The sequence below is a fragment of the Dermacentor albipictus genome, chromosome 2, assembly GCF_038994185.2.
Source record: "Dermacentor albipictus isolate Rhodes 1998 colony chromosome 2, USDA_Dalb.pri_finalv2, whole genome shotgun sequence".
Lineage (NCBI taxonomy): Eukaryota > Metazoa > Arthropoda > Arachnida > Ixodida > Ixodidae > Dermacentor > Dermacentor albipictus.
This window is the reverse complement of record NC_091822.1, coordinates 55225766-55252281: the sequence shown is the minus strand read 5'-3', so window position 1 is coordinate 55252281 and position 26516 is coordinate 55225766. Positions and strand designations below refer to the sequence as shown.

Sequence of the window (26516 nt, the reverse complement as noted above, 5' to 3'; positions counted from 1 at the left end):
TCTGTACTCGCAATATCAACCAGTAAACTGCACACTGGTAAAGCATGTGCCACATGACTTTTACTGATTTCGGAGCCCAGGTGTTGCACACTTAATGTACCTTCCTGTGTAACATTTTATCTATAACATATAGAACGTTGACAGACACTTCTAAACGAAAGTTTATCTAGAAAAGAGAGACGTAAGCAGCGCTAAGATACTGCATATAAATTCTCTCTCACAATTGCGCAGAAGGCTGTCAATCACATTGAACAACTTCAACAAATAGAAGAATCATCAAAGCGTAAGCACCTACACACACCCTAGCGTGCTTTTAAACGCATGCATAAGGACGACGTCTGACAAAGCGCTGTGTACAGGCGCTAGCAGTTTCTGAGTTTATACTAGTGGTCTACACGGCAGTGTGAACACAGCACTACCTTCGGCAGAAAAAAACATCAACTGAATGCTCTTGATCGATAAAATAAACGGAACGATAAGGGTCACACTCGCGAGTTTGCGAACGAAAACAGAAGGCTTGAAGAGCTGTCAGCAGAGGTAGCTCTACAGTGGAGACTTGCGCTTGTCAACTTAGGGTTAGTTAGTACTTCCGTCAATTTGCGCATCGTAGTTTAGACTTCTCGGTAATTGCAAAACACCCGAAGAAAAGCCACATCACGCGGACATCTACATGACAGCGGATTTGTCAGCGTCAGTGGTTCCTTTGCGAAATGCACAGGTTCTCATAGTATCACACTCCTATGTCAAAGAAATTGGTCTTTCTATCGCACCAGAAAAATCAGAATATATTGTAGTTACGAGCCAAAGAGGTCACTCAGCAAACCACTAACCCAACCTCATCCATCTCCGAATTGAAAATGAACCAATTCCAAGACGCAAAACAATTCGCATTCTCGGATTCCATATCCAAGATGATGGCAAGGCCAACACTTGGATGCAAAAAACTACCCAATAACTTCACCAATTTAAACGACTTCTATACCACATCTCACGGAGGAACAAGGGAATTCGCGAGCACCATCTACGCAGAATAGTTACAGCATTTGCAGTACCCGCTATTCTATAGCAACTGCCATACCTTCACCTCACAAAAACACAACGCGCGAAACTAGATAACATGTACATGCAACTCGCCAAAATCACTTGAGGACATACCAAATACGCGCCAAATCACAAAGTAATCCCAACCGACGTACTTCCAAATCTTAGCAGACTATTGGACCTTCCACACAGAATCACAAGTAAATAGATTGAAACGATCCCACCAAGGTCAAGCGCTGCTTAAAGATCTTGGACATTCTTCAGACAACATGCCTCAAATAACGCTGCCACCTCCACCGTGGCAATCGTTGAACAACATTCACAGGCTGCCAATCCCCCGAAGCATGGACCCGCTAACAGACCAAGAAAACAGACAAGCACGCGCTAAACGCACCCAACATAACCCCCGGACACAACTGTGTACTACACAGACACATCCCTGACTACGGACACCACAACATATCGCACGGCGAGATACAACGCCGTGACCAATGCGTATACGCAAGTCCTGTACACAGGCCTCCCTAGCCAAGTAACAGCTGAAATAGTGGCAATAACTGAAGCAGTCGCAGCGCCACAGCACACACACACCAGCATCCTGATTCGCACAGACAGTCAAGCAGCATGCCGAGCGTTCCTCACGGGAAACCTGCGCAACCCCATCCGCGAAACCTTGCATCGATGTACGACGAATAATCTAGCACACCACATCACTATTCAATGGGTACCTAGCCACTGTAACATCGAGGGAAACGAAAATGCCCACGCTCTATTCCGCGCAAATATTCTGGGACCTCCTCTTCAGTGGACAGACGCAATCAGTTCTACAGAGTTAAAACAAGTAGCTTCAAATACGCGACGCCTAAAATTAGAGGAAAGGCATGAACAAGAAACTACTCTCTCAGCTCCACCACACTCCTTAACACGCGAGGCCGCTGCCCCTTGGCGCCAAGCCCAAACGCACTGCCTACCCACACAAAACTTCTGCACTACATAGCTGGAAAAGAAGGATTCCCCAAGTGCACACAGTGTGGCGAATACCCCAATACACTCCATACACTCTGGGACTGCCCGGGAAGCCAACACGCACTTCAATCTATACTTAGCACGCTACCAAAAAGACCACACACATTAGAGTGGCTGGCTGACCCAACCCCACGTATTGTTGCCGCGTTAACGGAGCTTACCATGGCGCTTGGGCTTGGAGTACCACAAGAAGCGGACCCAGCCCAATCAAGAGCCGACGCCACCAACGTCGCACCTTCGCGCCCGTTTCCGGCAGCCTCTCACCACCGCCCTAACGCCCAGTAGCCCCGGACAGGGGGCCGGAATGAAATAAATGTTTCTCTCTCTCTCATAGTATCGCATGGAGAGGCCCCGGATCGGAATGACTATTTCTTTCTGCGAAGGTGCGCACCATCTCTGTGGAATCAGATGCGGCAGTTGCTGCAGCAGAAATGAGTACGTAGATCTACGGCAGCGCTGCTCACTCCGGCGGGCTCCACCGCAGCACACGCATGAAGAATGTTGGCGCATGGGAAGCGCCGATTTATCAGTTGTGAATGTTAAAGACTGAGGTATCTTAATGTAAAACCTGCCATAACAATCGGGATACATATTCGTTCTGCTATTGAGATTACAAATTATCAGGCGTTATGACCACTGTCAGAACTTAATGCCACAATGTCGGCCTTGACATTCATATGCTCCCAACTACACCTGCTCTAGCGAGTCATCGTAAGTGACACTCAGGTATCTTTACGGAGCTTTGATTCCACATGCATTCGTCAAAACATCCATGCTATTATGCAGAAAGCACAAAAGATGCATAAAAAAGGCGATAGACTTGCAATATGAAATTTGACTCAGTGGATTCCAAGTCATTGTGGCATTCGAGGCAACACAAAAGCAGACAGTTCAGCACGTGCGACGTATACTGAAAATGAAACTCAAACTATACCTCTCTGTTACAGCGATACACGGAACAGGTTGCGACAACTTTCTGTCTGATTACTTGAGGGACATAGGCTTGAAATTGGCTGCCGAAACTCCATTTTATTTCAAGTTGACCCGAAAACACAGTTGGCAATTTCAGTAACGGGTACATGTTTTCTCGAAACAATATCACACAGATTGCGTCTAGGTGCAGCGCACACGGTGCTTTTTACGCAGAACAGGACTAGCAGAAAGTGCGGTGCGTTCTTGCTCGGAATGAGATATTGAACACGCCTTGTTGTACTGCAGTATTCATGCTCATTATACTAAAATATTACGAGATATATTATGAGTTCTGAACGATTGGTTACTCTCATTTGGGAAAATATAGGGGCCATACTCCTCCATTAAGCTAAAGAAGCGCGCAGTTAGCGCCTCGAAGAAATTTTTTCTTGAAGTAAAAACAGCTTAAGAAAATTACTAGAGCGTAGTAATTATGTTCTTTCGTATAATATTTTTACGAAGTACCCTTCACTTTCACTTCGTTACAACCTGAGGTGTAAGCTTACATACTGTTGTATGGTACACTGCGTTCCCTAGACATACAAGGGGGGGGGGGGGAGTAAGTGTTCTATATTCCTAAATGACATTGCTGCAAAAATTCTGTTTTGACTTAGCACGCACCAATGTGAAATTGATGCGAACACTGCGTTGGCCCTTTCGGACCTATAATAACTGCCTATGTTGATATTGTATTTCGTTTTTATTTTGCCTGTTTTATTTTGGCCTAAAAGGTTTGTTACGTACTGTCCGTATTTTGTTCCTCATTTGCTTCTTCTAACTGGTCAATCATTTATAAATATTGTGTAACTAAAAAAAACGATTAGCATGCATCGCCGGTGGCGCAAAACTCTCCTACACACATATTTCACCAAAAAAAAAATTTCCAATAAAAACTGCGGGACTTACGAACCTGCAAAAGTGTTAAAGGGATACCTTGAGCGGCACATTAGCCGGAGGCTTTAATAATAGCTCAATACTTCAAGCTAGCTTACCCACGCCTATGCAAAGGCATTGTCGACAATTTGACCTGGCATTTCCAGAATTAACTAGGTATGCTTCAGAGGCTTTTACAGGCATGTACATGTTGGAATCAATTCAAGTATACCTTCTGGATTTGTACATAAATGTCTCTAAATAATATTCTGGTGCTTCTTACCCAGGTTGCTGGGCATGTCCAGGTGTCCTGTGCGCCCTTAGCGCGTTCGTTCTTATTTTTTTTTTATTCACATACCCTAAATTCCCTTTACAGGCATTAAATAGGGGGTTAAAAAATACAGTAAAGTGATCATATTGCATAAGACAGTGAACAATTAGTAAAGCGTAAACAAACATGCGCTCAGGAAAACAGGGAACATATCTGTATAAAAGCAAGTGTTTGAGAAGACGCACACATGTGGACCACAATTCTGAAGACAATGTAAAATAATACACTTCTGATAATCTATATTAAGGACCAGCACAGAGAAGCACTTCAGTTTGTTCACAAATGTGTCGTAATTATTTTCAGAAACGATTTCTGCAGGTAGTTTATTCCAATGATAACTGGCAAGGAACAATGGTGAATCACGCATAAGTTTGGTGTGAGCTATCTTGGGTTGCACTTTGAGGCAGTGGTCTAATCGGGAGAAAATGCGATGTGCTGGTTTGATATGAGATTCTGTGAACGTTGAAGGATTGTGATAAAGCTTGTGAAAGTGACATAGCAGGGTGACAAGTCTTCGCTTTTCATGTGAGCTTAAATTTAGAGATGATTTAATATCTGTGATGCTGCAGTAGCGAGCGTATGTCCTTGTGATAAACCTAGAAGCCTTATTTTGAAGTGATTCCAGTTTATCGGCAAGATAAGCTTGATGCGGGTTCCAGATGAAACTGGCATATTCTAGTTGAGAACTGACTAAAGTTGTGTATGCTAAGGGTTTGGTTGCCTGATTTGCAAAGTACAAGTTACGCCTAATGAAACCGAGGGTTTTGGATGCTTTGGTGGTTATATATTTAATGCGTTTGTGCCATGTCAAATCAGAAGTAATGTGGACACCTAGGTATTTGATTGCAGGAACTTTTTCAATGGCCACGTTACCGATAGAATGAAAGATGGGTTCCTTGACTCTAGCCATCGTAAATGTTACAAGTTTAGTTTTTGAAACGTTTATTTCCATATGCCATTGTTCGCACCACTTAGCGATTTTGTCAAGATCTGATTGCAAAGCATTAGTATCATGAGGGTCAGTAATCTTTCTGTAAATAACACAGTCGTCCGCAAATAGTCTAATTGTAGAAGTGAGGTTGCTGCTTATGTCATTAATGTAAATAAGGAAGAGGATCGGCCCGAGCACCGAACCTTGAGGCACACCAGACTTTACATGGGTTAGTGCGGAGCAAAATTCATTGGCAGACACGAACTGCTGTCTGTTAGTTAAAAAGTTAACTATCCAGTTCAAGACATTGTTGTTTATGTTTAGATTTCCAAGTTTAAATGTAAGACGATTGTGAGCAACTTTGTCGAACGCTTTGGCAAAGTCAATGAATACGACATCAATTCTCATTAAATGATGTATAGCGTCGTGCAGGTCGGCCACGAGTTCAAATAGCTGTGACTCGCAGGAACGGCCACACAAGAATCCGTGCTGGTTTCCTAAAAAAAATTTCTGCTGACTGAGGTACTTCATTATTGCTGATGATATGATGTGTTCCAGAATTTTGCAAGGTATACTCGTTAATGAGATGGGCCTGTAATTTGAAAGGACAGAAGAATCTCCAGATTTAAATATAGGTATAATGCGTTCCGATTTTCCAAGCGTCAGGCACAATTCCTGTATCAATGGATTGCTGAAAAATTGGGACGAGTATGCGAGCTATCACTGGTTTCATTAACTTGAGCAATTTTGGACAAATGTCATCGGATCCGGGGGCTGAATTATTCGGTAAACGATCAATAGCTTGCTCAATGCCTTCCTGCGTAATTAGGATGTCATTCATGTCCGCGTTTATACTAATATCATTAGAACTTGTGGGAAGTGGCGTATCCTTAGTAAACACGGAACTAAAAAATAGGTTCAATTCCGTGGCAACCTCAGATGGCTGAATAAAATCACCGTCTTTTACTATTGTTATCAGACTAGATGAAGGAGGCTTGCGATTGATTACATCCCAAAACTTTTGAGTGTTGGTTTTAAGCAAAGTTGATATGTCATGATTAAAAAATTTATCTTTGGCTCTCTCAATTTCTGCTTGGCATATTCTCGACTGCGCACGGTAGTTATTCCAATCGCCCTCAGATTCCGAACGTTTTGCTTTAGTATAAAGGCGCTTTTTCTTCCCGATGCAACGTTTACCATTGGAAGTGAACCATGCGCTGTGTGATGACGTTGTGAGCGTGATTTTTGGAATGTGTTTGTCTTTTAATTTTTTCAGTTCAGCGCTCAGTAGATTCCAGTTGTCATTTGAACAACGGCTTGATATCGATTCCAGGAACTGCTCACTGAACAATGACAGTTCACTAACCAATCCTTCAATATTTGCCCGTGCGTAATTGTAAATAGTTTTCCTACGAATTTCCGGCTTCTTTTTTCTAAGGTGTATTCGCAGTGAAGAGCATTGTGGTCACTGACACATTCCAAAACATGCACTGTCATTTTTTCAGGTTGCGTTGTCAAGACAAGATCTAGGACCGACTCGTCACGTGTCGGAGCAGAAACAATCTGTGACAAACTGAACTGAGATATCAAAGGAATTCTTTACATTCATTTTTCCTTGCAGTGCCTGCCTGATACTGCATGACACAGTATCGCATTTAGCTTCAACCTCTTCAACCTGTACATAAAGCTAGCCCCGAGTTTTAGCCCTCTGTTCATCGTTTTGAACAACCGATTACCTGAACCGGCAACCGGATACTTATACATTTTGCATTCCCTTGCATACAACCGTTACCTAATAGGAGCTTGCTAATCCTCAATGTCTAAGTTTTGTTCTTTCTGTAGCATCTAAGCAGCAAGAAAAACTTGGCCGCTTCGATGCTTAGAAAAACTAGCAGCACATTGAAAAAATTCCCATTCAAGCCATATGACTTCTAAGTGCATGCTATTGAAATGGGCCTGAGCTGCAGTTGAACCACTAAGCTATAATAAGTACACGCACAAACAACCACAGTTTCAAAACTGCCTAAAGGGTTCAACAAATCCGTAAAATTCAGTCTTCTACGACTCCAAACGGACGCGTCAGCTTGTTTCTTCCACCAATTTTTTAGAGTGCGGCTGTTCACCTGGGTATCTCATACACACGTGCATGGGGGCACACACATGTACAGCCCAATTAGCAGATTATTTCTCAGTGTCGCCGAGCAGTCGCGACGAATACCCGTAGAACCGTGAAGCCATTTCCTGCCTTCGGTCGAAACCTGCAACCACTCTCTCCTCAGCAGCTGCCACACACTGTGCCGCTCACTGTCTGTGCTGGGAGTATTTCAGACGACGAACGTGTTCGACTTGTTCAGAATTTTTTTGCCCACCATAGCCAAGTCACGATGACTACAGTAGACGCGGCTATGTACGGACGGCTCGCTCTGGTGACAGGAGGTGCGAGTGGTATCGGCAAAGCGGTCTGCCAGTTACTTGCCGCCGATGGGGTCACCGTGGTGGTTGCTGACATACAGCTCGAGGCAGCAGAGAATGTTGCACGATCTCTGCCAGGTAGGTTAAATAGAAAGTTGCGGAAAATTCAGCAGCAATTTTGATACTTAAGGAATGCCAGTAATATCAAGTTAGTGGCGAACGCTGTTTTGAAGGCAATTTTAGTAATAAATCGAACCTCCGTTTGTGTTTTCGGGTTAAACTGGTCAAAAGTCCACACAATTGGCACACGTCGATTTATGTAGAATATTCTAGATGTGCCCGCTGCTCAGTGCCGACACGTATTGTGATTAGCGTTGCTTAGATATAGCAGCTTTGCCTTAAAAATTATGTTTTTCTCCCGTAACAGTAGTGTGGAAGCGGCACTAACATAGTCCAGCCAAATTACTTACAGAAATCGCAGGGTGTTATTGAACGATGAAGTGCCGGTGGTGAGTAATTTTATCCGTTATGAGTATAATTCTTCTAGCCGAAGATGCAATTGGTGCCAATTTGCTTAAATATTTTTTTTCAGTCTGGTAGAGTTGTGCTTTTTATTTTCTACAATTCCGCCATAACTCCTCTCACTGTAGTAAGCAGTAGTTGAAGTAAGTGAACGAAGATAAATGCAAGTGAGCATATTATGTTGTATCCTTCAAATGCCTGTATGCCTCAGGTGCTCCTAATTGGAAGAACAAGAACATGAATATGCAAGATGCATTTGCTGTCTTCTCACAAATGATGATTAACTGCTTGCAGCCGGACGTGGCTGTAGAAAATGTCTTTCCTTCGAATCGGTAGGCGTCGCATTAGCATGCGTTCAGGGGCATTCCACTACTCAGCAGCAAAAATAGCGCGGATTAGTCTAGGTGGCCTCGTCCCTAAAGCACTATCTCTAGTCTATTGGGTCAAATATATTTAGAGGATTGCTCTGACTGAGTGACCCGCAACCGGAACGCTAAGTAAGCTTTACTCTGCAACAGAGTGTGTCAAGTGACCAGCAAGAGGCGAATGACGAAATATAGATAGGCTACAAGCGTGTGCGATAGCGGATCATTCTGTCTTCATTCTTCGCCACTCGCTTGGCGTAAACAAGCAAAATGAAACAAAAGAACAAAGCCGTCATCTAGGTCCTAAACAAACCATGCGACGACCGCGCTACACCTAAAGTAGCGGTGCGAGCGAGCTCTGACGAATCCGCAAGCCCTGTTTAACATATAAGACCTGCTCGCACAGATAATCGAGCTAGCACTTGCTTTCTGTAAACATCGCGAATATCCCTGGTACGAATTATGCTTTTGATCAATACGCTACAGCTTTCCGCCCGCCTGCTTCAATGCCCTTAGGCGGTCCTTCTTTCTGCAGAAAAGGAAACGGTTCTCGCACCTGCGGTACGCCTAACAAGGGCTAGGTTACTGCGCCAAACGCCATTCACACATCAAACGCCGAGTACACGACAAAACTGCGAGCGGAAACTGTGTTTTTAAGTTAGACCAGTGCGACACAGGCCAGATCTACGGGGACTACTGGCAGCCGCGGCAAACTGCGCGGAAGAGCGAGGAGGGAAGGCGACACCAGACGAGGAGGAACGTCGCTTGCCCTTATAGACGCAGCGACATTCCTATTCGCCAAATCTGTATCAGAGCTCCCCACCTCCAAACACATGAACACGCCAGGCGACCCGCTCAATCAGTATTCTCGACTACCTCCGACAAGGAAACTCGCGAGTCACTTCTAATGTTTAAGTTCAGCACACATTCTAGGGGAATTATTGAAAACATAGGTAGGCTGACGTGTATGCCAAACTAGCCAGCTACTCGTGTGCAATATTGCTTATACAATTTTGGCACCAATGAAAATTGTTGCTGTTTGTTCCGTCCGTGCAATTGCCAAGGGTTATATATATGATATAATATAAAGCACGAATATGAACCTATGTAATTTTTTCCACATCATTTATTAGAAATTCTTTTCGCCCTTCAGTTATGTCGATGATTAATACTTGATTTTGTCGTATACCTTTTCATGTATTTTTTATATGTTTTTTCCACACACGCATATACATTGCATAAAAAACACTTGCCCGCAGTCACAAAAGACACCACCTGTGCAAGAATGCAATATAATGCAGTTCGCAGAACTCAGAGGTTGGTGGAAGCCAAGCATGGGTGTGAAATAATCAGGTGGGGGTGTATTGACCGTCTTCGGCATATGACAAAAGTTGCAGTAAAACTAAGAACACAGGGAGCACTCTTCTGGCAGCTGTGAGCCCTGGCATGCTCTATAATAACATATGATCCTCTCCGTCATAATCCACTGCCTGTGTCTTTCCATCTCGCATTTCTTAAGCCCCTCCCTTGTGGACTCTACTGAATGTGCGCGCATTTGGAGTCACAGACTAAGCTCTATTTCTTTTTAATTGAGTGAATGCATGTGTGTTGGTGTTTTCGACGTCCTACGTGTTGCCTTCTTGTTTTATTTTTGGTGTGCTCCGTTCACCTTACGGAGAAAATGCATCGATTGAGCTGTGCATGCTCGTAATATCACTCTTGGTGAATGCTGGACCCGCCCGCAACGTCAAAATTAAATGTCTGTTCGACCTTGTCTAGGTGCATCTGCATTTCTTTCAATTTATTCAACAGCGGAACCCATGGTCGACTTCCTTCATATATGTATATATGTATATATATATATATATATATATATATATATATATATATATATATACATATATATATATATATATATATGTATATATATATATATAGATGAATTGATATGCGTGAATGTCACTGAAGCGTTGAATCACAGACTCCGGCATTAAAACAGGTGACCAGATGAAACACGTAGGAAAAATACCAGGATTTTACTGCCGATTCGGACGGGTAGTGGCCTTCACTCAAACGGAAACAGGAGTTCGGAGGATACGCCAGTAACATCCTCTTATTCTTTTTCTACGTGCTTCTATTCTTTGTTGGCTTGTTCGCTCTCGGTTTCCCTTCCCCTAGTTCATATTATATATAAGCGAGGGGAAAGGAAATCAAGAGGCCCCATACATCTGAACGAGAAGGCAGGGATTAACGGAGGGGCCCTATTTTTATTAAGCATATCATAGGAAGCCAACAAACAGCGACACTAACGGCAACATAGGGGAACTTACTTGTACGTAGTAATTGAATTGAAGAACGTTTAAATTATTAGAGCTGAAAGTTTATGAAAAAACAACTTGCCGCAGATAGGAAACGATCCTACGCCATCACATTACACGTGCGATGCTCTACCGATTGAGCTACCGCGGCGCTGTTGTCCCATCCACTTTCTTGGGTACATATGTTCCTTCTTTACTACTTGAACTAGCCGTGGGAGTCATAGCCAGCGCCACGACGCGCAAACCAATCGTTTGTTGGCTTATTCCGATATATATATATATATATATATATATATATATATATATATATATATATATATATATATATATATATATATATATATATATATATATATATATATCGATATATATATATATATCAGTGTGTGATGGTGTGTGCATGTGTTTGTTGCGTTTGTGCCGTCGTGAAAGGGATTGTGCACGGTCCTAAAGTTCTAGAATCTTCTTAATCACTACCATAGAGAGCGAGCAGACAACGAAGCCAAAGAAAGCATTTATGAAATCACCTGCTCTGGTTCAAATTTAAATCTAGAAGTTATCTAGAACAACCTCCGGGTGGAAGAATTAATTTTATGGTTTCACACCTGCTTACCAACATTGACCAAAATGCATGCATATTTCGTATAACAATGCACCCATAACGCACAACAAAACGAATGAAAATTAGCTGGTAAGCTAAAGAAACCAAGGTGGACCTTCACTGCTCAAATTCGTAAATTGGTCTTAGAAACACTGGTGAGTCGGGGGCTTGAGCATGTAGCTCCTATTTGGTCGCCCTACCACCATAATCAAATTAACCCTATAGAATCTGTGCAGAATGGGTCCACTGGCTTTTTTTCGAATACATGGTTATCAATTTATCATAACGGACATAAAGCTCGTTCTTTCACTTCCATCTTTAAGCACCCGCGTGACACCACGCTTGTGCGCTTGAATCACAAATAGTTTTACAGTGCCCGCACCCTGCGACGTGACAGGGTGAAGTCAGTTTCTCGAGAAACTGCATGCTTTATTGCAAACATGAAACACTTAGCTCTCGCTGTACTGCAGTGTACTCTTTCCTCCGTGCGCTTAGCAGATCATTCACTGCGCACAGGTGACGCCAAGCACCAGGCCATGCACGTTGACGTGGGTGAACCGTTGTCCGTGGAGCAGCTCTTCACTGGCATCAGGAGTGCGTTCTCCGAACCACTGAGCTTCGTCATCCACTGCGCCGGTATTCTGCGCTGGGCGCCACTCTCCCAGTGCACGGATGAGCTTTTCGATGAAATTATCAAGATTGAACTTAAGGTGAGACATCGGTCGGTGAAGGTAATGCGAAGCATCTTGAGCCCGGAGTAAACGCCCTAGTTTCAAAATTCGTCACAAATTTACTATTACGGCGAATAATGCCTTGCCGCTTCCAGCGACACGTAGTTATCTTGCAGCACTTCGCCGTGTCGGATAAGAGTGCGGAGGTGCAACAGCTTGGACTAAAGATGTCGCAGGGCCTTTGAAATAAAGCATAGCCGCTCATGGTGATTAGTGAGCACAGACACACACACAGACACCCTTCTGCTCCTCTTACACGTCGTGCCTTGTGGTAACGAAAATTAAATTATGGAGTTTTACGTGCCAAAAACACTTTCTGATTATGAGGCACGCCGTAGCGGAGCACTCTGGAAATTTTGACCACCCGGGGTATGCTAACGTGCACCTTAATCTATGTGCACGGGTGTTTTCGCATTTCGCCCCCATCGAAATGCGGCCCCCGTGGCCGGAATTCGACCCCGCGACCTCGCACAAATGAGCTGGGAAATGGTGCCTGTTGTGAAGGGGAGCAGGCTCGTGTTTTGTTTTGTTTTGTGTTTTGTATGATGTATGGGACTGAGTCTTTGTTAAATAATATTATGCAACATAACAGATTGTAATTGTGTACTTGGAGTTATTTGACACAACTGTATTATAACTAGTTTTTATGTAATAACACGAAAATGTCTATGTAATTCTGTTTAAAAATACTCTTATATCCACACTTTATGATTGCTACACCAGCCACTACCGTGCCTATCTGGGGGACCGGAGCTTTGTCAAGCCGAAGAATTTTCGGCTTTTTTTCCGCTCTCTTTTTTTCACCTTGTATCGAGTGGTGAAAATAAAAAAATATTATGAAGAAGAAGATGATGATATTCGAAGACAGAAACCGACGAAAGTGAGTAGTGCCTTCAAGTGGTTCAACGCGCCACGATGAGACGTGTTTTTCTTTCTGTTGTTGAGTGAAAAAACAATGACTCAAGCAATATTCCAATCATTATATTCAAGAGAGAGAGACAAAAAAGAAGGAAAGACATGGAGGCTAGCCAGTGTACGTACCAGCTGGCTACCCTCTGCTTGGAAAAGGGGTAAAGGGAAGTAAAAGGTTACTCAAGTCACTACAAATCACGCAATTACTGACGCCAGGGCGTCGCCTGAGCATTGCGAAAACTGAAGATTACTTTTGTCCTTATGATATATAGAAGGGATTACCAAACTTGTTTCTGGTGTTTTCAGGGCACCTTCCTGGTGAACCGTGCAGCTATTCGTGATATGCTGCAGTCTGGGAAACCGCTTTCCGATTGGAGAGGAGCCATCGTGAACGTTTCCAGCCTTGCAGCCAGGTGCGGCCCTGTGCAGCCGTGTGCGTACGCCGCTGCCAAGGCCGGCGTCGTGGCTCTAACGAAGTCGGCAGCGTCGGAAGTGGCGAAGCATGGCATCCGCTGCAACGTTGTAGTACCCGGATGGGTGGATACCCCGATGATGGCCGAATTTGTCGAAAGCAACAAGGCGATAGTTATCTCGAACACACCGCTCAAGAGAACCGGCCAACCAATGGAGATAGCAGAGGCCATCAAGTTCTTGTGCTCGCCCAGAACGAGCTCCTTCATCACGGGAACTGTGCTTGAAGTCACTGGGGGATTCAAGATGTGAATTATTTTTATTGCATTTGGAACACTGACAAGCCACAATAAGTATACACCCAATGCGAGTCTGTTAAATATCTCGTGTAAACCTTCCAGGTCTGAATTTTCTGGCACTTGCTCGAGTGGCTTGATAACAAAGTGGATGTAAGCATTTGTGTAACCTTGGATAAAAAGATAGGACCACAAGGTAATAATGTTTTCTTTAGGTTGTTAATAATTACCGCGATGACGGCTGAATGAATACAGGTTCTGCCTTTGTTGTGGCAGTCTGATTTTCAAATTTGTAATAAAGATCAATGGAGGTGACATTCAATTCTTGCCGTCATAGGAGTGTCATGGGCACCTGCTTTGTGTAGGTGTCTGGGGTGTTGCAACACCACGAACCGAAGCGTACGTGGTAGTAACATACCACACATGGCTGTGTCCTGTTTAGTCGCATCTTGGAAAAGATTACATGCCTCTAGATCAAGACACAACTTCAGCACAAAATATTTGCATGAGAAAACATCATCGAAGCCCACTTTCATTACTGCAGCCAATTGTTATTAATAATTAATAGAAAACGAGAGCGAGTCTACTATATGAGCAACGTTTTTAGAAATGAGCAAAAGCCGCCTAAACAGAATTTGGGAAAAACACGGAAGAGTTTTACCAGACTGAAATGGTGCTACGCCTGCAATCTATCATATAGGTTTTACCTTTCAACCAGCTTAAACTTAAAGCAATAATTAAGAGAGAAATATGCAGCAAATTTGACAAATATAGGTATATAAACTTGAGAAAGAAGACGACCACGGGAGTGCGGACGTGGCTACGTGTCGGCTCCGATACTTTCCTATGTTATTGGCGGATTACCGAACTTCTCGTGGAAATTCTTCTGACCAACGATTCGCGGAAGCTTCAGGACTCCCCCGACACCAAGTTTTCCCAGGTGGGCCCATTTTGTGGACGATAAGCAGCGCCTTCTGTCCCGCCACGGAGGCGGGGCAAGCTAAGCCTAGCATCTTCACGTACGCCAGCATTGCCCGGCCGCCGCGGCGGCGGGTCGTGCAAAGCCTAACGTGCCTTCGGAGCTCATTGGAGCTCCCCGTCACTGACGGCAACGTGCCAGGCCTTTCCCGGCGTTAAATGGAAGTTGTCCAGGATAAAGGAACAGAGATTAGGCCGGAACATTTCGGCGAAGGAGCGGGGTGGTGTGATGTCAAGAGGAAGAAACAGGCCGACGGTGCGACCGAGTCGGCGCATAACCAGCAGGTGCCCATGCAGCAATGGACGGTAGCCACGTCGACTACGGGAATCATCACAGCGCAGTACAAAAAGAAGTACGGCCGTCAATTGCAGCCGATTGCCATGACAAGCCGAATGCCAGAGTTACCACCGGACGATTGCAAAATCGTCGTACGCCCCCGAGGTGGTTTCAACATGCGCGATTACGAGACAGATAGCATTTACTGCTGCCTACGCAACGCGGCTGGTGTAAACATAGAAGGGGCCGGGGAAAACAGCATCTGCCTCAACGTTACACAGAACGTCGTGGTGCTCAGCACGCCATCTGAAGACAGAGCTAAACGTTACGGAGTCATAAACAAGCTTTGCATCGGAGACCGAGAGTTCGAGGCGAACACCTTTCAAGCTGCCCCTGAGAACACGTCCACACTTACGAGGGCCTGATTAAGAACATTTCCAAGACCGAGAGCCCGATAGAGGTCATGGTTAATCTAGTTACGTAGTGCAACCCCGGAGTGCTGAACGCCAAGCGCCTGAGCAACACGGCCAACATAACCGTTTTGTTCGACGGATTCCGCGTACCGAGATACGTATATTACGGACCTGTGCTCGTCAGATGCTCCCTCTACAGGAAGCAGATTGACGTGTGCTTCGAGTGCGGGAGGATGGGACACCGCGCCGACGTGTGCCTCAATCCGAAGGACGAGATTTACCGTGGATGCGGACGCAACAACGCGTCTCCTGACCATCGATGCGAGCTGTGGTGTCGACTGTGCGGCAAGGGACACTTCACGGGAGACTGCAGGTGCAAGGCGAGATACAACACCCCGTACATAGTCAAGCGTCGCCAACTAGAGGAAAAAAAAAACAAGAGAAAGAAGCGGCCGCAGCGTACGGCAGCGGTTACAACAGCAGCAGCGACTGTAATGGCAACAGAGGCTATTACCTCAATTACCCTGACATAGTCCGTCATTGAGTCACCGACAACCGAAGAGGAAGCTCGACTAACCGCGGAGGGTCGGATCCCGATCCCTATTCCGCTCACGCAACAGGGCACAGAGGCCGAGAAGCACGTCGGTCCGGGCACCGCAGCTGTCGGCCGCATCAATCAACAAAGTCAGCAACGGCAGCCGTGGCAGCAACAAGGTCACAGGAGTACTGGGCAGTAGGTGAGCTGGGCAGCTGTCGCCGATTCTCCCGGCGGCGGAGGGCTCCAGCGGGCCCGCCGTCGGCGGCGTGCGAGCGATAGAGCGAGTACTACGACAACGCCCAGCACCATTAGAATCGATGATTGCCGAGCTTAAATGCGAAATTGCGTTCCTCAGAGAGGAAAATTTCAAATTGACAGGCGAGGTTCCGCGACCGCAACAACATCAAACGACGATGCCGCCGACCTTGGCACCTCGATCGCCGACTCCGACACAGCCTGAGCCGGCCGGGATGGACACGGCCGACGACAGCAGCTCGCTGGAGACAGCGGACGAACGCGAGCATCGTCCAGTTACCGCGAAAAGGATCGCACTAGATTCCGCAAGACCCGACACCAAGCAGCGATGCGGCCGTTACGAGAAACTACAGAAACGAGTAGACAGCATCGAGAAGAGCCTCGAGGAACGTTTTGCAAAACAGACGGCACATATAAACAAAATGTTCAATAACGCGGTAGCTAAGCTCTCTGAGCAAATAATGCAAATGTTCGCCGCGCACTTGGCGCGCACAGACGACATATAGAAGCAAGGCTGCCGCTAGGTGCGGGCAGACCAATAAGAACAATGGGCAAGCCCTACGCTAGACAGCAACAACAGAATCAGCAGCAGGAAAACTCGCTCACAGACGTAGATACACAACCGCAGCAGCAACCGAAGCAGCAACCAAGTCGCCTCGATGACGAAAGTTTAAATTAAACACAAGCATCACCATGGCTACACACGCAGCGAACCACACTAACGCTGAGAAACAGCAATACACAATCTGGCCGTGGAACTGCCGTGGCTACAGGATGTAATCTCCAGCAATTCATACGCAGCCATGAGACGAAACCGGACGTGATACTTTTACAGGAGACAAACCATCCGGTCAAACTAGCTGGCTACAAAGCCATAGACGCGACTGCGACCGACAACAGGCAAAGAAGGAATCGGGCTACACCCCGCGTGATGGGTGGCGCGGGGCCGGGGGCGGTGGTGGAGCGCAGGCCGTCGCCCCCACCACGTCTGTCGATAGCCCACGTGTTCGCAGAATTAATTCCTAAGAGCGGCCGAGGACTCTCCGTCCTTAGCGAGCAGAGCAAACCCACGCTGTAGCACCGATTCGGCGACCTGCTGCGGGGGGCACGCGCGGCTTCCGGCGGCGAGCCTCTACTTGTTGCGGGGGAGTTGAACGCGCCCCACGGAGCTTGGGGCTACGCCCGAGAAACACCAAAGGGCAAACACCTTCTGGAAGACACGCAAGACCGAAGGCTTGAACTGAATGCGAATCCCGCTGATCCTACACGCAGGTGGAACAGCGTGAGTGTCGACACACTTCATGACCTCGCATTCGTTCCGAATGTAACCACAGCGCACTGGCAAAATACGCAGGAAGATTTATGGAGTGACCACACGCTGACCGAGATCACGATAGGCACGGACTCGAGCGGTCGTGGGACTAACTTTGAAAGCAAAGGCCGTAAACTCAAACTTGTGACGTGGGACACGTTCCGGAAGAAAAGAGAAGAAGCAGGGCGAGGCGTTGAACCGATTACGGAGATGGACAAGTGGACCGAGACTCTCCGAAGGGACCTAGACGCGGGAACGAGCGACGTTCCACCTGAGGCGAACCTTAAAATGATGTACAGTAGGCTCATACACAGTGGAAAGCAACGCGAGCAGTCCTAAAGAGATGGAAATGTCATAATAAGGCGTTGCGCAAACGCATAGCACAATTACACAGAGACACCGAAGGACAAATCGAGCGTTTGGCGCCTCTTTCGACACCTATTAGGTCCGGAGGAGACTGGGGCCGCCCAAGTCCACAAAACTCTTAGACTAGTAAGAGATTATAAAGGTGATAACTTCCTCGACGCAATACGTGACCGTTACTTTAATAAGGCCGAAAGCATCCAACGCGCCGAATTCGACGGCGTCGCAAACGAGAAACTGGACGCGGAATTTAGCGAAGCGGAAATTCAGATAGTCCTGTTCGAACACCCGATCGGCGCCCGGCTCGGACCGGATTACCAAGACTCTACGTAACCTAGACGACGAGTCAATCTCCCGCCTCACGACCTACGTCAACGAGTGCTGGCGAGGAGGTTCCCTTCCCGAAGCATGGAAACGGGCCCGCTATATCATGATTCCAAAACGCAGCAAGCAAGTTCCGTTCGATAATCTAAGACCGATTTCGCTTACGTCTTGCGTTGGCAAAGTCATGGAACACGCAGTTCTCTCCCGCGTGACGGTCTTTCTCGAAGACCATGACGCGTTCCCGGACACCATGATGGGATTCCGCCGCAACCTCTCCTCACAGGACGTATTGCTTCAGTTTAAACACCAGATCGTAGACGACACTACCAGCTCCACTAAGGCAATCCTTAGCCTAGATATTAAAAAGGCCTTTGACAACGTTAAACACGAAGCAATCTTAAAAACATTTAGAACATTAGGACTAGGCCAAAGAAAGTATATTTACGTTAGAGATTTCCTCGCGTGCAGGCGTGCACGCATCGTCGTTGGCGACGAGAAATCACCGGAATTTGAGACGGGTCCGTGCGGCACGCCGCAAGGATCGGTCATATCACCATTACTCTTTACTTTAGTTCTACTCGGTCTAACCGAGAACTTAACAGAAATAGAAGGATTGCATCGCACTCTCTACGCGGATGACTTCACTCTCTTTTTTTCCGCGGGAGGATGTGACTGTTGTAGTGATTGGGGTTGGGCATGAAATAGATGGTAGCTGGTCCCTGCCGTCGTCCAACTCATCCACGCTGAGGACGTTGTGGAAGGGAAGGACTTGTTCTCATTGAGAACTAGGAATATGGGATTTATTTAGAGTATCTACATGGAGAATGTTACAGTTCATCAGTCTAGCATGACTGAAAGAGAATGCACATTGAAGAGCCGACAACGGCCGCTTATAAACACTCTGTGCTCCCTAGATCCCTAGGTGAACGAAAACGACCGTTCAACCTTCGACTAATTGGGAGCGTCCAAAGTCATCGCGCCTTTGAGGGGGAGAGTTTACACACTCACTTCCGCACAGGTTTCACTGACCACATCAATGTGAGAGGGTTTTCACAGACACGGGTCTTGCCCTGAGCAGGCGCCTCTTGATCCGCGAGTTGACCCCGCAGACAGTAACCGCCGGGTCTGTCCATTGATTGACGACTTCTAAGGCCCGTGAGACGGCGCCGCAAAACATCTACCAGGAATTCCCCCGCTCCAAACAAACCGTGACGGTGACGGCGAATCCACCAACAATACTTGGTCCGCCGACTACGTCTAGATGCATACTGCGCCCTTCGCATGGGGATGTGGCGCGTTGCCGTTCTTACAAAGCGAGTCGCCGCAGCGGGCCGGGCAGGTTTCGACAGGCGCTTCCCCAAAGAACGCCAGCCCCCGCAGGTCGAACGTAATACGGTCAAGTCGAGGGAACGCTACAGGCAGGAGTATATGCGGTCAAGAATTACTTGCTTTGAACAGGCCTCGTGTGCTCGGCTACCAAGTCCGAAATATTAATCTACAAACCCACAAGGAAAGGTCGTAAATCCCTGCGCGACGAGGAACGGGAATATTGCAAAATGCACGTTATATTGGCAGATGGAACTCCCGCAGCGCACGAAAACAAAATTAAAATCCTGGGGTTATGCCTGCAGGCAAATGGCTATAACGGAGAGACGCTACGAAGACTTCGTCGTTCCGTAGATGACACGATCCGACTCTTGCGTAGCATCACGAATAGACGCGATGGTGTGCGTGAAGACTGCGCGATCGGTCTCGTGCAGGCGCACGTGATAAGCCGCATAACGTATGTTGCCCTTTACCTGAAGTGGATAGGGTGCGAAAAAAAACAAGGCCGAATGCATGATACGAAAGGCTTTCAAGAGTGCGGTCGGCGTTCCACTCAACGCGAGCACCGACAAGATTCTAGAGCTCGGACTTCACAACTCACTTGACGACTTAATCGAGGCGCACGATGGTGCGCAATACAAACGATTATCTAATTCAAAGACAGGCCTACGCATCCCCGAGTCACAATTCATCACGTACCACACACAGCATGAAGAAAAGACGATGGTTCCGGCCTCGGGCCTCGACCGCCTGATCATCCCGCCGCTTCCCAAGAACATGCATCCAACGCACCACGACGGGAGACGCAACAAACGAGCAAGAGGCCTTCAGAAGAAGTTTGGCAACAGCTACTAGGCGGTGAACGTAGACGCTATGTGATATGGAGAAGGGAGAAGCACACACGCGATCGCTGTTGTAGACCGCACGGGTAAGTGCGTCGCCAGCGCCACGGTGAGAACGGGACACACGGAGGCGGCCGAAGAAGCCGCCATAGCCCTAGGACTGGCCGCGGTGCCGAACGCTGCGATCGTGATCAGCGACGCGCGGGAAGCGGCCCGCATACTCCAAATTCATGACGACGGTGACTCGTCATCGCCCTCGCAACCCCAAATTTCTACGGTCTTCCTCCTCTGGATCGCGGCACACACTGATGTCCCGCTCGAGGGCAACGACGCGACCCACACCACGGCTTGAGGTCTCACACGCCGAGCCGCTGCAGATTATTAGGCCGCCGCCCACGCCCTCGAGAGCGGGACATCGGATCTGCCGGATCGGGACACTGAAACAGAAATGCAGCAACACGAATCATAATTGGCGTGAGGCGATCGCCTCACCAGGTTCATAGGCCTCACCCAACACTACAGACTCGAAAGACGCACATTTCCGCCACCACACGATAAATTAAACAAGAATGAGGCCCTAACTTTACGCTTGCTCCAGACACACACCTACCCTAGCCCCGCTGTCCTACATCACTGCTACTCCTATTTATATCCAACATATGCCTGCAAAGCTTGCGGACAGAGAGCAACGCTGCGACACATGCTCTGGGAATGTGCCGGCAACCACGGTAATGAGATCGCCTCCGTTCGCGACGCGTCCGTAATCGCGGCCGTTGCCAGAGTTCAGGAAGCCTCGAGCTCGCTTCTTCCTGACGCCACCCCGGCTGCGGCAGCCGCCTGGGACCTTCTCCGTCAGCGTCGCCGCCGCTGTGAGGCGGCTCTCAAAAGTTCAGAGTTGCAAGACCAGCTCTGGGCCGTCTGGTAAGCCGAAGATGCCGCCCGAGTCCAAGGACTTCGAGTCGCCGTCTGAGGCCACCACAACAAAAACTGCCGGACCATTCATTAATAAAGTATATTTTTCTTTATATAAACTTTCTTTATATAAACTTTATATAAATTGAAGCACTGGACTTAATGTGGTTTTGGTCCAATGTTTGTGGGAAATGAGTTTTAAAAACGGTGTGATTTCACTATAAGAGCCAATAAAACATTGACAATTAAGGATGCTGCTATGCTGCTATAACCACTGGGAAGAAATCCGAAGTGGTCAAAATTAGTCTGAAGTAACCCACAGCGGCGTGGAGCATAATTATATCGTCAACATGGCACGTAAAACGCTACAATTAAAAGTAAATAAAGAGTACTGGAAATATTATGAAAAAGAATTGGTTTATCGCGAAAGCATAAGCAGCCTCTTTTGTATTCTCGCATAACGCTTTTTTTGGTGAGCACGACTGAAGCCAGGAAGAATATAATCAACACAACTTGCAATGAAACAACCTTGCTGGCTCCCTCCCATTATTTTTATAGCGCTCTTCAATTAGGCGGGGACTCTGCATAATTTTGAACCGTACAATAGCAGTATCTGGCTCATCTTTGATTAAAGATACAATCTGCGCACAGAGCTCGCTTGCGCTATTTGTCCTATTTTGTTGCGACCCCGTTTCTAGAAAAACGTTGCCTACTGTTTGTTGTCATTGCAGCTATATGTGACATAGTTTCGGTTTTTCGATTTCGGTCATTTCGAAAAAAAGCTCTACACACACACACACGCACGCACACACTCACTTATATATAGTTGAAGAAACGAAGGGGCATACTTACGAAAACTTTAACGTTTCGGCCGAGCCACGGCCAGAACGTTAAAGCATAAACATGCAATTTTGGTATGTGTGCCCTTGGTTTCTTGAACTAGCTATGCACCGGGCCTACCGAACTTTCTCTTGAATTATATATATATATATATATTGATGCGTATATTCTATTCAGAAGACAACGACGATGGGGGCGTTAACGGACTCCGTCTAGTGGGTGCCTGAGATTGGGCGAGTACGAAGAAGACGTGTCTCGATTCCGTTTGTTTTTGAACAGGTTGTCCTGTTCTTCTTGAAGAACGTCTCCCTGGCTTGTGTCCGCGTTGTACCGCGACACTGGTGGAGGTTCGGGGTACTGAGCTCGCCTGATGCTCCGGAGTTCTTCTAGGAGTCGTTCTTCAAGCGCGAACGCATTGTCACCAGTTAAGACATCCGTGCATCGCTTTAGTCGTCGACTGCTAGGCCTTGCCCCGGAGTTCTCCCCTCTTCAACCACCTCTCTCCAGGAGCTCCGCAGATCTCGCTATGGCCAAAACCAGCCCACCGCAAGCACCCCAAGCCGGTTTTCCAGTCCACAAGAGTTAACCGTTCTGCGTTCATCGCGGTAGTCTTCGAAGACATTGAAGACTGGCTTGACAAGTATGAACGCGTCGCACAGATTAACCAGTGCACTGAACAGCACAAGCTCTCAGGGTTTATTTCGTTTTTGACGACAGTGGCCGTACTTGGTACGAGAACCGTGAAGCTTGCCTAACGACACGCAATGACTTTAGGCAGAAGATCACGGATATATTTGCAAGTGCCGACCGACGCGACCACGCCCAGCAGGTGATAGAGCTACGGGCGCAACAACCTAATGAGTCAGTCACAATGTTCGCCGAGGACATGGCCCGCCTCTTTCGTAGAGCTGACCCGAACATGACCCAAGATAAGAAGTTGCGCGACCTCATGCGAGATGTAAATGAGCAGTGGTTCGCGGGGCATGTGCGAAATGCACCAGTCGCCATCGCTGACCTAATCAAAGAGGCTACGGCTATTGAGCGGGCCCTTCATCAACGGTGCCGCCAGTACGATCGACTATCCACCAGCACTGCAATCAATGCCGCCGCAGGGACTGCCCAGTATCAGAATTCGTTGCGTGAATTGATCAGAGAGCTTGTCAGAGAGGAAGTGCAAAAGATTCTGACACCGCCATTAGACAGACCCGTAGCATCAATCGCCGAAATGGTGCGAGACGAAATGATGCATGCGTTCCCGGCAGCTGATCTTCAAAATTACCAGCGCCCCATCACTTACGCCGCCGCTGGCCGACGTCCACTACCCGTCTCTACCACACTCCCATACCACCAGCCTCCGACAGCCGCTCCTTGGCCACCGCCGCAAGAGGAGGCTTCGAGGCGCACACCCGTTATGCCGCTGCAGTTACACTACCAGCCGTCGTTCGCGGTGCCTTGGACAACGCCGCAAAACGACGCTACGGGATGGCCGCAGTGTTGGAGAACCGACGTATGGGGCACGGTCTATAGGCGACCATTTTGTTTTCACTGCGGAGGCGCCGGCCATATTTCGCGTAATTGTTAGCATCACGACACATCATTTCGACCTCATCGTCCGTGGTGCTATGGCCGACGTTCCTTGCTGCGCCGCGACGACATTGCTTTTCGGGGTCCTCCAATACCGCATCCGAATGACGAATCCGTGCTCAATGAGAGGTCCGATTTCGGCCATCGGTCGCGCTCTCTAACCCCTCCACGTCAGATGGCTTCACCTACTGGACGTACTTTAGCTTACCTTCGAGGACGAAGGTTGCCTAGCCCACGCCGGGGAAATTCAAGGCGGTGACCTCTGGGGGTAAGTTTGCAGGCCCGCCGCAAGGCAATAAAAAGCGCCCAACAGTCTCGCACCAGAACGCTGTGAAGCCGATAACCAACGAAAGAATTGTGAGCGCCGACATTGATCTTTTCTTGGACGGGGAGCCGGTGACAGCGTTAGTCGACACTGGTGCCGACTTCTCTATAATGAGTCAGGAACTTGTCCGCCGCCTGAAGAAAGTAAAGACGCCATGGCCGGGACCTCACATAAGGACGGCATCCGGTCTATTGCTGATGCGGAAGATGTATTTCTAGAATTAATATCGGAGATTCTTCTTTCGTGTACGCTGTCATCGTTCTTCCTGTGTGCGGTAAAGATTTGATTAATGGAATGGATTTTCTGAAATAATACGGTGCCGTAATTACCATCCCGGATCGCATGGTGACGTTTTATAGGAGTCCTTGTTTACCCATTGCTTATCTCCGCAACACCATTCCCTTCGTCTAACCGAAGACGACGTTGTCATCCCACCTCGATAATGTACGCTTGTTTCGGCAGCATGTGAGGTACCGCGTCATTGCGAAGGCGTTGCCGACCAATTAACCACGTTGTCCACTCATGGAATCTCAGTTGCACAAGCAATCGAAAATGTCACCAGGGCACGGCTGTGCCTTATTTTGACGGTGTTGTGGATGTCAGTGGGTGCTACGCAAGATCCAGTTCCCGTACTTGACGCCAGCACTGCTTTGTCGCCGCACGAACGAGAACGGCTTTTTACGCTACTGACCAAATTCAGCGACTGCTTTGCGTCGACGTCCAGCGTCGGTCGGACACCTCTAACAAAGCACCGAATAAGTACAGAGGATACGGCATGACTAATTCACCAAAATCCTTATCGTGTTGCTCACTGTTAGGTATGGCCGACAGCCACGGGCGATACGTCATCCCCCTACCTTCTACTTGGCCGGACACCGCGGGCGATACGTCATCCCCCTACCTTCTACTAGGTCGGACACCACGGGCGGTACGTCATCCCCTTACCTTCTACTTGGCCGGACACCGCGGGTGGTACGTCGTCCCCCTACCTTCTACTTGGTCGGACACCACGGGCGGTACGTCATCCCCTTACCTTCTACTTGGCCGGACCCCACGGCGCCGAAGAGGTCATTCACCCGACCTTCTCCCATGATTCGTCGAAAAGAGGATCGACTTCTCCTTCCCGTGCTCGGTAATGCAGGAGGAGGGGCCCTCTCTCTGTGTGTGTCACGTGTCATTGACGGAAGCAAGATCCCGCCCACACTTGTAGAGAGGCTATTTAGGGGCTCCGAAATGTACTTTTGAGATACTTCATACTTCATGTTCTTCTTATTTCCTTTCAACTACCTTTGAATAAACAGTGCAAGTTTCGCAAAAACAAATCGTCTCGCCCTTGCTCGGTCGCCATGGTCTACCGGATGCCTGCAGCCCGCCGACAACGCCACGCTACCCAATAACTAAGGTCGGTCGAGCTTCGATAGGCAGGCGCTGCTACTTCTCGGCAGCAGTACGGTACGCTACCCTGGAGTACGCAACAAACTGGTTGCTAGCGGTGGGGTCGCCTACAAATGCAACAAACTGGTTGCTAACGGTGGGATCGCCTACAAACGCAACAAACTGGTCGTAGCGGTGGGATACGGAATCCTGGAGACCCCAACTTGGACGACAACTACGAGATCGTAGCCTCTTCGGCCTGGCAAGAACGTTCGGAAGGAAGGTGTCTGGATCATGACTGCATATGGTGAGTGCACGGCTTTTCTTCACTGAGATATCACATGGCTTTTACGTATTTTTTGGAGAGTACATAGCAGTGATTTTTCTTTAAACCGTTGACGGAAGTTTGAGTACGTCAAGGTTGTATAGAGTGAAGGTTTAGCAGCACTAAGGGCAGCCATGAACTTGAAGGCAATAAAGAAGCCGGAATTGTTGAGCTTGGCCAAAGAATTGGCCAAAGAACTACAGAGGACTGTAGAGACAGCTAGGCCAGCTGCGAACTAACTGGCGCAGTTACCGCGCGTGTGCGTTGCATCTCATGGTAGCGAGGTCGTTAGCGAGGTACAGATTACTGGGGACTTGACAGACGCGAGCACCCATGTCGAGTCAGATCTGCGTGCCTAAGTGAGGTGCCAGCTGGACGATGCAGTTGGGAGTAGTTCTCGGGATGGCGAGCTCCGTAGTTCACGAGAGGACAACTGCATTGTTCAGGGATCGGTGCGGCTCTCCGCCAGTCTAGGTAGCCTAGAGATGGATGATTTAATTAAGAATGATTCGGACTGTGCACGTGAGGCAGCGCTCGAGACCGACGGGCTGTGTGTCGATGCACAGCGTGAGCTGGGCAATGCAGTAGAGGGCAGTTCGCAAGAGTGCGAGTTGCTTAACTCGAGTAAAGCCTGCTGTATTGTGCCAGAGTCGGTTGAGCTGTCCGCCAGTCGAGGCCAAGATAGAGTCGATTTAAATGATAATCACTTAGACTGTGCGGCCAAGAGACCGATCCGGGCCGATGAGATGTGTAACGGCCAGCACGAGGCGCCAGAAGGCGACAGGA

General features: G+C 47.8%; 2 protein-coding genes and 1 non-coding gene across 4 annotated transcripts in view; 2 read left to right on the top strand and 1 right to left on the bottom strand.

The window, feature by feature from the left end:
* LOC135901820 (carcinine transporter-like) overlaps positions 1-26516 on the top strand; it is a 99810-nt gene that overhangs the window by 27008 nt on the left and 46286 nt on the right. The window lies entirely within an intron of this gene.
* On the top strand, positions 7543-14057 carry LOC135901822 (estradiol 17-beta-dehydrogenase 8-like). 2 transcript variants are annotated; one of them, XM_065431671.1, is made up of 3 exons: positions 7543-7724; positions 11909-12102; positions 13342-14057. In XM_065431671.1, exons 1-3 carry the CDS (start codon positions 7559-7561, stop codon positions 13756-13758), a joined length of 777 nt encoding a protein of 258 aa, XP_065287743.1. In that variant the 5' UTR covers positions 7543-7558; the 3' UTR covers positions 13759-14057. The 2 variants fall into 2 exon arrangements, with proteins under 2 accessions (XP_065287743.1, XP_065287744.1); XM_065431672.2 differs by lacking the exon at positions 7543-7724 and adding an exon at positions 10898-10967.
* On the bottom strand, positions 10871-10942 carry TRNAT-UGU (transfer RNA threonine (anticodon UGU)). The gene has a single exon. It is a non-coding gene; the product is annotated as a tRNA-Thr (tRNA).

Coding starts and splice junctions, on each gene's coding strand:
- LOC135901822 (XM_065431671.1), top strand. CDS start 7,559: ATGACTACAGTAGACGCGGCTATGTACGGACGGCTCGCTCTGGTGACA. Junction 7,725..11,908: donor TGTTGCACGATCTCTGCCAG/GTAGGTTAAATA, acceptor CACTGCGCACAG/GTGACGCCAAGCACCAGGCC. Junction 12,103..13,341: donor TTATCAAGATTGAACTTAAG/GTGAGACATCGG, acceptor TGGTGTTTTCAG/GGCACCTTCCTGGTGAACCG.